Here is a 13,314-nt window from a genome sequence, read left to right as displayed (position 1 = left end):
ACTTGCATACATCAGGCGTTTCCTGCATTTCTTGGTCACCCAACCAACGAGGAAATTTCGTTGGACATTGCGGCGCTAATTTGCATGGCACACAACCATTACTAACGAGTCCTTTTATTTACTTACAATAAAACATATTTTACAGGGACTTTCAAAGGTGCCTGAAAATGACCATTTTCAATGTCATTGACGTCAATCGATGGAGCTTTATTGACACATCGAGTTGTCAGTTGAATCAAAAGCACGGAATACCCACACGAGTTCCACTCAACAGTTGGAGCACGAAGGTTCATAATAAGATTCAGAATGTAAAATTCCAATTATTGTAGAAACCGTGGCTTGGCAAGGTGAGGATTTGACAGAAAATGTTTCTAAATCGTGATCGTAATGATAGTGAATTTTCAATTGTTTTACGTCCTCGCGAGACCTAAAAACTTCCTCACGAAGAACTGAATTTTGTTGAGGTTAAACTTGAAATCACAATTGATTAAAATCGGTACATGGCAATTTTGAAACGTTAATACGAACTTAATACCGCATCCGCGAAAAAATCGACCTCACCATAATCACTTTACGCATTTTTTTAACGAACAGTTGGTAGAGTCGCGCGTCATCATTATCATTAAGTGCCATTGACACCTGGATGGATATCCTTGAAAGTCAGGCCGTTCTCTTGGTCGTTCTTTGTGAAGAATTTCAGTTAAAAAAAAATACGTCGTTTCCTTCAGTTGTTGGTCACGAAGCGGTTCCGACCACCGGTCGGGACCCTCTGCTTTGTTATGATGATGAGAGCAATGGTCAGATAAAAGAATTTTTTTGGTTTCTGGAAGTTTTTGATTTTTTTCCGTTTCCCAAGTCCTCGATTAATGATATTGAGGTAACATTGCCAGCATGGAAGAAGACCCGATATCCAACATAAGCACATCTAAGGCGGATCATACGCCGTTTTAAAGGGTTTTTTTTGGTCTTCAGATTGCCTCACCAACCAGATTACCAGATTATTCATTGCTGAAAGCTTAAAGACAAAAATGAGCTGAAAACTTTGAAAATTCAATACTGCAACCAGACAAACAAAAATATTTTACTATTTTTTGTGTTTTGAATGTTTTTCATCAACTTGTTTGCACGTTTCTAGGAAAATTAAAGAAAAAAACCAATTATTTAGGAAAAACAAAAATTGAAATATTAGGTCTTATAGGTTTAGTTAAGGTAACAGGAAACAGAAAACCGTAATTTTAGGCTTGCAAAAAAGGAATTGAAAACTAGAAGTAGTAATCAAATTTTAGAAGATAAAGGTTAAGTTCAGAAAAGAATTACCGAAATCAACCGAATTGTAACTCAAGGATAAGAACTGAAACCAAAAATGCGAACATTCTTTTGATTTAAGCTGAAAGAAATAATCGTCAAAAAAGTATTTTGAGGCTTCAAAATAGCGAAACTATTTCGAGACGTCTCTCAGTTTTGTTTCAATTTTATTCCAGGTTAATCAAGTTTGAACTGAATGGATTAGCCTCAATGTCAAGGAATTGAATGTAAAAAGTTAAGACGTAAACCTCAGATTAAAAATGGTAATTCAAGGTGTTTTTATAGACATTTTCAGCATAGTAATCTTCAAAACGCTTATGGTTCCGAGTATGTTACATTTTTAATTAAATTAGACGCAAATTAGGCAATTTCAATAACCCAAATAGAACGTTTCAATAATAATAAAACTGAACAACAAACTTGATTAAACAACACAAATATGAGTAACTTGGAGAACGTTTATCTCGTCTTGAAGCCAGCTTATTAACTATCAATTAAAAATAATTGCAGTAATTGTTGATATCACACAACATTGAAGGACAATTAGAAATTTTTGCAATTCCTATCATTCTATAATATTACCCGAATGTTAATTGTATCAAAACACCGCTCTAATCAAAGGTTGTAGGTGTAGTTATTGAAAATTCAAAATTTCTCAAGCTGAGGACGACACCGTTTACCAACATTTTAAGCTGAATTTTATGGACTTTTGTTTTGTATATTTTATGATTCAAGTGCATATCAAAATTGAGTAACTGACAGTTTCATATGGAAACCATATCCGCCAATAGGTTAGCGTCTCCACCATAGGTGCCCACCAGGGTGTGGACATGAGGACATCATCGTAATTGATGACGGACACTAAGATTGCCTGCCATTATTTACCACCTGAGAACATGACGGGCTTTCTGTCTGCGAATCATATAAGCAATGAATTTACACATTAACTAGAAACGTTTGTTGTGTGATTCTTTTTTTTTTCAGATAATACAACTAGGAATTAACTGCCAACACAAACAAATGATAACTTTACATTATTTATCACGAATTACTAAATAAATACATGTCACCCCAGTCAGACTACACACACACACACACACACACACATGGAGTACTGAGAATTCTAACAATTTGGCTCCCTGCCCTGTGAAACTGCTTTGTTTTGATGTGTTTGCTGCACTCATACGCACCATCACCAACGAACTGTGACGTTTGGCGAAAAATACACTGGAATTTTGTTAGCAGGTTCAAGGACTTTATTTTGAGCATTTACCCTAATTTGCTGGATTTTAATTAAGGAAAAGTTAATTTCACTGAAAGTTGCTAAAGAGAATACTTTCACCAATAATCTTGCACCAAAACAGTCAGTAGTACCAAGTTATCTGATATTTGATCAATTCGGACCGTACCCAATCGAAGCGAAATGCTAAACCAATTTAGTTTTTATCGTCCGGACATGGTACCTTCTAGTTTTCTTGATAACTTAATTACGCTTATCTAACTTCCTGTCCAATATGCAACTCGCGATTACTTTCCATGACTGATTGACCGATTATCTTGGTGCCTGAAATATGGCTCTTATTCAATATTTATAAAATCCATAAAAACTTTGCAAAAGCCCCATAAACCTGAAAAGAGCATTGTTGCCTCTACATGATAAAAGGAACAAGCTGCTTAATTTTTTTTTTCGTGTGAAAACCCATCTGCCAGTCCAACAATTTCCCTCCTTTGCTTGGGTTATCTCGTAAACTGTATAGCTGTGGGGTCCCGAAGCCCCTTCATCATTAACTGTGGATTTTTAACTGTCACTCGCACGATTTCTATCTGGCCCTGCTGTGGAAAAAGACACAAAATACCGGTTCCGGGCACGTGCATCAGCTGTTCCAATAATAATACGTGCAAGGGTTAAAACATGATTGACAACCAGTTTAAACAAAAAAGTGTGCCAAAAGACGGGAGCAATGCATCAGGCTAGTTTGCAGAATACTTGGCAGATGGTACGTGAATATATGGAGAATTGACGATTAATAAAAAATTATGTGTACAGGGTGTTCGGATTTGGAGTGTTTTGACAGGAAAATTTCATTCCCTGGCTAGATAGGGCAAAACTAGCATACATGTCAAGAGTTCGATTTTTGAGAAAATATTAATGGAGAAAACTGTATTACCATGCTTTTACAGTTCACGGCGCTAGAGGGCGTTCTTCAAATTTCGGCCATTTTCGAAATTCCTCACAACTTTTTTGTTAATAATAATATTGACGGAAAACACGGACGTTCTTAAGGCACTTCATCGATGCGATTCCAGTGATGTGCTCAGTTCTTTGCTATGGCGTACCGTTTTGTCGAAAACCGACATACTTTTTTTTGTTTGAAATGAAAATCAGTCGGCTATGACTTCAAAAATGTCCATTTTTAACCATTTTCAACTATGCTTGTCGATGTATGCTTATTTTCAAAAATAAGCGACATGTTTGGATCTTCTAAAACTTTTCCAATTAAATTTCGTTCTTCAATTTCATTATATTCATTTAACTCGTAGCGTTGTGGTCCATACTTTTTGAAATTTCCGTTATTCTGTAAATTATTTTTCAATTGTTTAAACATTCTTCTATCTGGTTGATGTCGCTCGGGATAGGTATGGAAGTATAGCTTACAGGCTGCTTGCGAGTCCTCGTTTGACAATATGAAACACTTTATCACGTCATATCTTTCATACTTATTTATCATTTTCACATGAGAAATTGGCATCAAATCAAGACTAAAAATGGAAAATTAACACAAAAATTAAAACGTAAAATAAATAATATTACTTGGACAGCTGAAGCCGAAGCCAACATGAATATAAACACGAAAAGTCTACTACTTCAATTATTTTGGGAAATAACTATAGACGTAGTTACGTAATTGAAAATGGTTTAAAATTGTTTTTTCTTTCTGAAGACATAGCAGACTGTGATTTTCATTTAAAATAAAAAAGTTCTGTTGGTTTTTGACAAAACGGTACACTATAGCAAAAAATTGAGTACGCTATTGGAATCGCCTCGAAAAAGTGCCTTAAGAACGTTTTTTGTTATACTTCAATATTTTTCTACACAAAAGTCGTGAGGACTTTTGAAAATGACCGAAATTTGAAACACGCCCTCTAGCGCCGTGGTCTGTGAAAGTATGGAAATATAGTTTTCGCCATTAATATTTTTTGACAAATCGAGCTCTTGACATGTATGCTAGTTTTTTCCCGTTTAGCCGGGAAATGGGATTTTCCTGTCAAAACACTCCAAATTCGAACGACTCGTACATAGTTAGAAGCAGCATTTCGTGCATAACCAAGAGCATTACGGAACCAGGAATAAAAGCATGCTCACTTCCTATTCCGTTATTTCACTAAACGTTGCATGAAAGTATTATAACAGACGTAAACCTTAAGTAAAATATACGGCATATTAAAACGTTTGTAGCCTCTTCGACCCTCCAACTCCATTTGGTATTCCAAAGGTGAAGCCACGGCGGAAATCGTTAAACAAACAACATATGACACATGTATGGTTGCCAATTTCAATTTAGATGGGCCATTTCCTACACGAAGAAACGAGTGATGGGCAATGATATGTTCTTATGGGAGAAACAGCGTTTCGGGTGATAAAAAATAATATGTTGTTTATCGAGGAATGTATAGAGCGATTCTCTAAAAAAAAAACAATAAATAAGAATTGATTACGATTCAGTAATACAAGCTTTCGACATAAAAGCAATAACTCAAGGAAGAAATTGATACGTTATATTCTCGAACAACTTGAACTTGCCATGTCATCTCACGTAGATTCATTGATTTCAAAATCTCAAGGATTCTATCTTTCTTTAAAACATGAATCTTATTATTGCAGCAAAGACCCTCTCTTATTATAGTACCACTGGTACTTCTGGAACTAGCGAGCGCCAAAGATGGAGGCGGACGAGTGAAAATATGGGTTTTGCGGTTCGCATATGACCTTGAAAACTAAATATAATTCAATCAAATTAATCAGGAACTCTCCAAATTGGAGAATTTCCTTAAATGGGGTATAAATAAATATTAACGTCCTTTAAGCGCATAAGTACAAGACTGTTATTTGCTTTTGTGTCTAAAGATTAAATATGTCACTACCAAATGAGTTTTGTTACAACCAGTGGCGGAGCCATATAAAACTGTTTGAGTCCAATATTTCTGAGAATTCCCTGCCCCAACTAAAGCCTGTTATTGCAATCGTCATTTCGTGAGTTCCTAGCTATTAGGACATATCCTTTCTCAAGTGAACAAAGAATCGAAGCGCTACTGATGTAACGACAATGGTCTTGATGAGAGAGAGTTTCAAGTTGTCACTGATGCCATCAATAGCAAATAAAGCTACCTCACATCGTACAATGAACTATCCCTTCAAACCAAACACACAAATTTCAAGTTTCCCAGCTCTTGAACAATGGCATCAATGGAACAAACAACAGTAAAAACTTTATACTGATTGCTCTTGCTTTATACAGATCGCCGAATTTTCATTACAAGATCATTGTGCAGTGGATATTAAACAATAAATCATTTTAAACGTAACACTTGCCCATTTCTGAACCGACTAGGATAGGCCGACCTAGTAGGCAAGCCAGCTTCACCCCGAGAAGAAAATGAACATTACGAAACACTATCACGTATCGAGGACATCATCTACGATTTCGAGATAATTGATGCCCAATAATTTCCAGACATAACCCACAAATATGAATGTTTTCTATTAGAACATTAGTGGTTCTGTTGTCACATATATAGGCAGCAGCAGTAGCACATTCCCTTTGGGCACCATCATTAACGCTTTAAAGGTCTTCACTGTGTAATTCCCTCTTTAATATCCGTATAGGTTCTAAATTAATTTCTTTTAATGCGTTTTATTACGAGCTTACTCGCCCGTAACAGTCGATACCTTCCTAATTTCATAATTCGGTTGCAAATCAAAATTGTGTAACGAATATCGAATTATGGATCGAATCGAAACGGAGTAAATGCCTTAGCAGAGAAGCTATGCAAATGTGAAGTACTGGTCCAGCCACTTGCTTTTACTAACTACTGAATTAATAATTAAACCCATTTGTGTTACTCAATAAACGAATTAAAACAATGCACTGAACTAATTATTTTTGAATCATACGAATAGGATCGAAATCAATTTCTTTTTATGTTCAAGTGTATCTCATTTAAAATTTAAATAATATCCATGAACCGATGTGCGTAGACAAATGGCCTTAGCCATATTTATAACATCATAAATAATCGAAGGCCCGCAATGAATATTATATGAAAACACTCCGAAACTCTATTTAATATTTAAAAAATACTTTCATCGTTAAAAATGACAAAATATCGTTTAGGTGCGACGTGCGTCTTTCCACCAAACCGACGCCGACGCCAATATTTGTAAACCCTTCCTTTTCCACGCTAAACTTTATTCAAATTCGAGGAACTTCCTCCACTTTCATTAGGAAAATCATAAACTTTGGCTTGAAAACAAACGAAACGCTTTCCGTGGGAAGTGGAGAGAAGCGCTGATCAGATTGGAAATGAAAATGGGCAGATATCACAGAAAATATGACCGAATGAAGATTGAAATAACAAATCCTTTCGTTTTTCGAAATCCACTTCAAGGGTAACCCCCTCTCCGAAATATGTAAATTTGATAAAAATATAGCATTTTTGAGAAACCATTGGGACTACGAATTCGTAGTTGCAAAATATCGCCAGCTGGAATATATTAAAATGGAGGTCGCACATAACATTTCCCAACTTTTTTACACAAATCGTAGGTATAGTTACGCCAACCGTAATGGTGTAATTCGTTTGAAACAAACGGTTCGCTTATTTTTGCTTTTGCAAACAGCAATATGTCTAATTAGTGTCGAACTGTACACATTTCCACTATATGCGCCATGACGTCATATTTTCGTGTATACATGCATGAAAAGGTAAAAACCCTGTCCATTTTTTTAAAGAAAAATTTATAAAGTATACGTGTCTATATTACGGCACTAATATGGAGGCGCAGGTGTTGTAACTATCAATTACTTACGGTGAAATATTAACCGTTCAGGGTTTCTGTACGAAAATAGGTAAATATCAAGGCTAAGCAAATTAGACGTACCAACTAACGCACCTTTTTATACAAATCTGCTAATTCGTTATTATCCTTTATTGATTGCCTTTTAGGAAATCGTTGTTTGCCTTTTAAATAATGATCTGCAGCAATTAATAGCACGGAAACTTCTAAACAAGAGAGAACACCATTTTCGAAAAAAAAAACAAATGGGGGCTGTAACAGAGGAATATTATAATATATGAAACTTGAAGGATTCTAAATAGACTATTAACAAACCTCATTTATGAGAATGGAACAATCCAAACGTGCGCTTACAGAACATTTGCAGGATTATTCATTTGGTGGATCTGAGTGTCCTCCCCTTTTTGTTTCTCTGAAATAGTCACTTTGCAATAAGCTTCAAACAAACAACAGGGTGTCTGGAATGATCATGTCATAAATTCATGGGGTTATGGAAAAGGCCAAATAATATTAGTGCTTCATATAAAAAAAAAATCATAGCAGCCTTCATTATCAAGTTATTGGTTCTTTTTTTTTATTTCGGGAACTAATTAAAAAAATGACTCGAGTCTAAATGAGAAATTGTGACTTCCCCTGTATAAGGAAGATATATGATACATCTGTTTGCGTGTCGAAGTAAGCACGACTATGAGTGATTTGAACTGGACAACTTTCATTGTTATCACAACTGCTTAGAAGTTACAAAAAAACAACTTTTTTCAACTTCTCCCTTTGAGAGCGAATAGTTTGGTAAGACCGCGAGGATTTTTTTAATATGGAGAACTGAGGTTTTTCCAACCGTCTTTATGTTCTCTAGAATTTGTGACATTACTTTTGCGGCCACCCTGTATACGCGTCCAACTGTAGACGATTGTTAGGACACATGCTAAGGACAAATGCAGCGGAAGAAACAAAAAATACATACAAGCAACAGATTATACTAAGACAGATTACAAAGATAAGGAACCCCCACAACTCGCTACACAATCCAGACAGCAATTGCCGTATGAACGCACGCGCAGACAAAAATAACTGAAAAATTGCAATAAATTCTGGCTAGATGAAGGACAATTGTTAGAACTTAACTATTCTGAACCCTGTTTGCTCTACGAGCCAAACAAGACCATCCCGCTTCCTTTCCCCTTCAACCACTGTGTTGGAGCATTTCCAAATGTGATTTTTCTCTTTCCTCGTCTTTGAATTTTATTAATGATTATTTATGAATAGGTGCAAGTGTTTTTGTCTCAAGTGCGGCCGGACCAAATAATCGATAGACTTTTTCTCACATACACATGGTGTATGTAACAAAACGTTCGTGGCTTCACCTCGTGACGTAAATCACAAACTTCCTAACAAGAAAATTTGAAAAATATTTCTAAATTTCAATCCAGAAATAGCAATTTTTATTAAAGCGCACGTCACGTAATGACGCCACTCACTAGTATTGGTAAATATTGAATTAGATATCGAAAAGTCGGAATGCCATATTGATTGTTGAAACAAGATGGTGAACTCAAAATACCCGTCGAATACCGGCTGTCGACTTATCAATGCTGTGCTCATTTTTTATCAACTAAATTGGTGCAAAACATGTGTTTTTGGTAAACATGAGTGCGTGATCTTCAATTTCAATTCACATACCTAGTCAAGTACACTTCTAAACTGGCAGTCACCGCGCACTCCAACAAGAAATACCCGATATCTATGACCCTCATACCCGGAAGTTACAAACGAACTTCGTCAGCTGCGGAAACTTTTAAAGGAAATAACGTGAAGCACCTGTCGAAGACGACCTTTCTGATAACCAATCTACCGATGGCTCATTTGCATTTATACTAAATTACACGTGTTGCTTTGAGAAAACGCGCTTGCACATCGCTACACCTTTCAATACTACGCGGTGTCATTGCTTTGTGTAGCTATAAAAAAACTTACACGTCACAGAAAAACAAAGCTGCCGCTTCCTTGAAAAAACATTCTCATTTTTGCGCACCAGAAGTAGATCCATTCTAATTCGAAAAAAGACAATCCCATTCAACCTTGCCTACCTTAAAATTTTCAAGTTCATCTTTAGCAACCACAAGACCATCACCAACAGTACATCGAACTAATGAGTCAAGGTTTTGACCGGCGAAATATTCCTTTAGCTAGTCAATTTTCCGCTGGGTTGATACATCCTTAAAACCCCATGGGGGCGATGGAGGCGAAATTTGGTACCGGCTGACAGGGAAATGAGACACACATGCGTAAAAGGCGAAACGGACGGGATCCAAACGAGAGAACGCGGCAACACCAACTTAACAATCCGACCGAACTGACTGAGGCTTGAGACTGGTTGACTTGGCGTGATAGTCCAGCAGACCCTGGTGTATGACCGCGGTTGTTTTGCTTCGAAGGTTCTTTGTTGACGGTACCGGGAACGGTCGAAAAGATCGGTTCTGGTGAGCCCAACTTAGAGCAGTACAACAGAGACAATGGCAGGAACCAAGACTAGGGCAATGTGAATGCAGCTTTAGTAAGATATAATTGGCCCTAATTCCCAATAATATTTTCCGATCGTTTCAGTTTGCCTTTTTCCGTTCTTACATAGCCAGTATATATCAAATTGTCGCTGTTCAGTCAACTTAACAGTTTACGTAGAATGGCGATTGTCACCTCGTATCGCTGTGAAATCTAAGAAACTACCCGATGTTTTGTCATGTCCAATTCTTCCTCTATTTTCCCTTTGATTTCTTGACGGAATCATAACACTGTTAAGAATGTGATGGGTGTCTCTCTAAGGCAGCGTCCATAAGAAATTTTTCAGCTATTTGGAATTCTTTTGCGCGTTATGATCACCATTGTTCTTTGGCACACGTCCTCAGGGTTAAGCATAAAATTAAATCAACTGTATCAAACTGTAAAATTGAATGCTTTATATTTTTCGAATATCTCATCATTTGGTAAAGTTATGAAATTTTACGCAAATAACTGTACATTTTGAGTATGGAGAAGGGAAGCAATTTCCTAAAATGTCGTATGAAGCGCAATAACCTGAATTAGCGTCGGAGAATCCCGAAGAAGATTTAACATAAAACAGTAGTCAATTTCGAAGGGTGGTAAGGGATTCAATTTCATATGAAACACGGTATTGATTTATGTTACAAATAGCCAGGAAGTTGACATTACAAGTAAATAATTTTGAGGATTCAGAAGAAAAGGGATTTCTTCAAATTTTCGATAAAATGCTTTTCTGATTTATGCCCTACAAAGGCTCCGAAATTTGAAGAAACTTTTTTCATAAAATCGCTATAAATTTCGAAGACTGAGAAAGGAAGCAAGTTTTTTCAACTTTAAATTTGCCTTATGTGACGCAATTATTCTTTATCGATGAAATATCCAAGAAATTTTATATAAAATAGCCGTAAACGTCGACGATTGAGAAAGTATTTCGAATTTTGTATGAATAGTGAATTGACTTCGTTATTCACAGTCATTGCTCTGAGGCCATTTCTATAACGCTAAAGATCGTGAGAATTATTTCGAAGATTTTGAGAAATTTCGGTGACGTCAAATAAGTTCTGATCACTATTTGGCGGACTCTCGGAACTATTTAGAATCTTAATGATATTTTAGTGAACACAAATGATCTACTTGGTCGTTTTTTTTTTTATGACATCTAAGAGCGTTATTTCGTCATACAACGGCAGGGTAGATTTATGCGACAAGATAGAATTTCTGACTGTTCGCGCACGCTAAAGGCAGACAGGAAATAGTGCTTCAGTGAAATATTTAATTCGTGTTAATTCCTGGCCACATACTTAGCAAGGTGCATCAAAGCCACTATTCCATTTCACCGATTAAGCGGTTTACCATGCCGTTCTTCCAATCATTCGGGGAAAGCTCATCATTAAAAAAAAAAAAAAAAAAAACATTTACATAATTTTTATAAAAATCGCCGCGATCAACTTTTACTCGTTGACAAGATGAAAAACATAGCAATTTTTCGTCGAAATTACCGTGTTTTGCCCACGTGCCCGCTTCCTGGTAAAAGTGAGTGGTGTAGGTAACAAAGTGCTCACTCCGCTATGGGCGTTTCGGTTTCAGCACCACACTTTTTGCAAGTAACAACAATAATACTTACAAATTAAACGAGGTAATGATAATTGGTAATTGTTACATAAACCGGCGCGATCTAAATAACACCATATTGTCTAATTCGATTATGTTTTGTTGAAAGTGCGTTGGGAAAGGAAATAAGGTCAGTAGCGTGCCGGCGCTATAGTTTTCATCTCTATTGTCTACATCATTGCTATTTGTTGAATGTAACGTGTTCACCGGAGTTAACAACGGCGGTTTTGATACTTGTAGGCCGCTACCTACGCACTCAATACAATAGTTCTCCTTCCTAAAACTGATTTGGAATTTGTAACGTTCATTAGCGGTAATACTTTCCATAGCGTCTAAATGGCGAACATGTCGTCATAACAATCTTGCAGAATACCAGCTCTCCATCATAAATGCAAATCCTTTTGGGCTGTACCTTTATGGCTTCATCAACGGCCAACTTTCTCATAAACCCCTCGCAAGTTCAGTGATTTGTAAATGATCTCGGGCCATTGTTCGGTCCTGTAAAACTGCCCAACAAAAGCATATTGGGCCAGTGGAGTGTGATGGGGAAAAGCAAATATATAACAGGCAAATTAGAAAGTCCCTTGCACGCCTGTTACCGACACGGACAGGAAAAAACTACATAACCGTTTCAGTCATTTACTAAAACATTTCAGTTTTCCTGTAACAGCCGGTTATAATTTCATTTACAGGGGGAATTTCATAGGAATGAGTTTATTCTTCACAAAGAACTTTCCAGTTTTATGCAATTTGAATTATTCATTGAAGCTTACCATACAAAAAAATTAACACCGCGAGTTTGGAGTAAATCGGTACTTCAATCAGTACGGAGTACATAGTAACGACGCGATAAACTGTTTCGTTTTCTTTATTTTCAATAACGTATGTATGTAATAGAGATTAATGACTCTTTAAAAGATCACGTCAGTGTCCTCTTGTGCCTGTTCCAACTCTCCTGCTCAATTTCCCGTCCTGATCTTCTGCTCCATTTTTTTCCGATATTAATATCCGTTTTCTGCAGGCGGCAAATCAGCCGAATTACCTCGACATGAACTACATACGTATATCCAGAAATTAAAAAGTTAATGAAAGTTCTACAATCCACAAATCGCACGATAATATGCATGTAATTTAACGCAAACTCGCTATAATGGTGCAGGTACCTCAAAAGAAAATTCCCATTGAATATTGCGGCAATTTCAACACAATACAACCTTCGGTGCCATAATATAATGAATGGAGGTACCATCTTGCAATGTTGTCTCTTTTAACATTAAATGCAATTTGAGACGTGTTTACTGGCATCGGTATAACCTCGACCCTTTCCCTTTATTCGACGTCTCCGTGTTTTACACTCGTCGTATTTGGCAACCCTGCCATTTTTCGTAGATTTTCTGAATGAACGAGTCACAAATGTTAGTGTTAGTACCAACGTCTCGAAAGACCTTAACACTTGAATAGAAGCATGAAACCGTTTTAGTGGTCCTTTCACTAATGTGTGGCTTCCGTGAGTGAACCATGGTGCATACGTGAGTACAGAAAAACTAATCGTTGTTTAGTGAAACGAAATTGATTTGGTGGTAAAAGCAAACGCATTTGGTAAAATGAACTTTTTGGATTGCAGCCCGAATGCAAGAAAAATAAAAATGATACAATTTATCTTACTCGTGTCAGTGTTACAAAGTGCACTTTTCGCACGGCAATCAAGAAGCGCATATCCACGTCTGCGGGGTCGTCGATAAAGTACAGTGTGAAATAGGTAAAAAAAAACCGCTTTTTACACT

At 36.7% G+C, this 13,314-nt stretch overlaps 1 protein-coding gene across 6 annotated transcripts in view; it reads right to left on the bottom strand.

Annotated features, from left to right (window-relative positions):
• Positions 1-13,314, bottom strand: part of gus (gustavus) — a 77,266-nt gene that overhangs the window by 12,296 nt on the left and 51,656 nt on the right. The window contains exon 1 of one of the 6 annotated variants that reach the window (XM_066297388.1): positions 9,469-9,770. The exons of 4 other annotated variants lie outside the window; for them this stretch is intronic. In XM_066297388.1, coding sequence (XP_066153485.1) covers positions 9,469-9,509 — 41 coding nt within the window. In that variant the 5' untranslated portion in view covers positions 9,510-9,770. Of the gene's footprint in view, positions 1-9,061; positions 9,236-9,468; positions 9,771-13,314 lie in introns of those variants that run through there. One more of the 6 variants, XM_066297387.1, reaches the window with a different exon arrangement.

The sequence above is a fragment of the Euwallacea fornicatus genome, chromosome 28 (genome assembly GCF_040115645.1).
Source record: "Euwallacea fornicatus isolate EFF26 chromosome 28, ASM4011564v1, whole genome shotgun sequence".
Lineage (NCBI taxonomy): Eukaryota > Metazoa > Arthropoda > Insecta > Coleoptera > Curculionidae > Euwallacea > Euwallacea fornicatus.
Note: the sequence above shows the minus strand (reverse complement) of the source record. Positions and strands in the feature narration are given on the sequence as shown.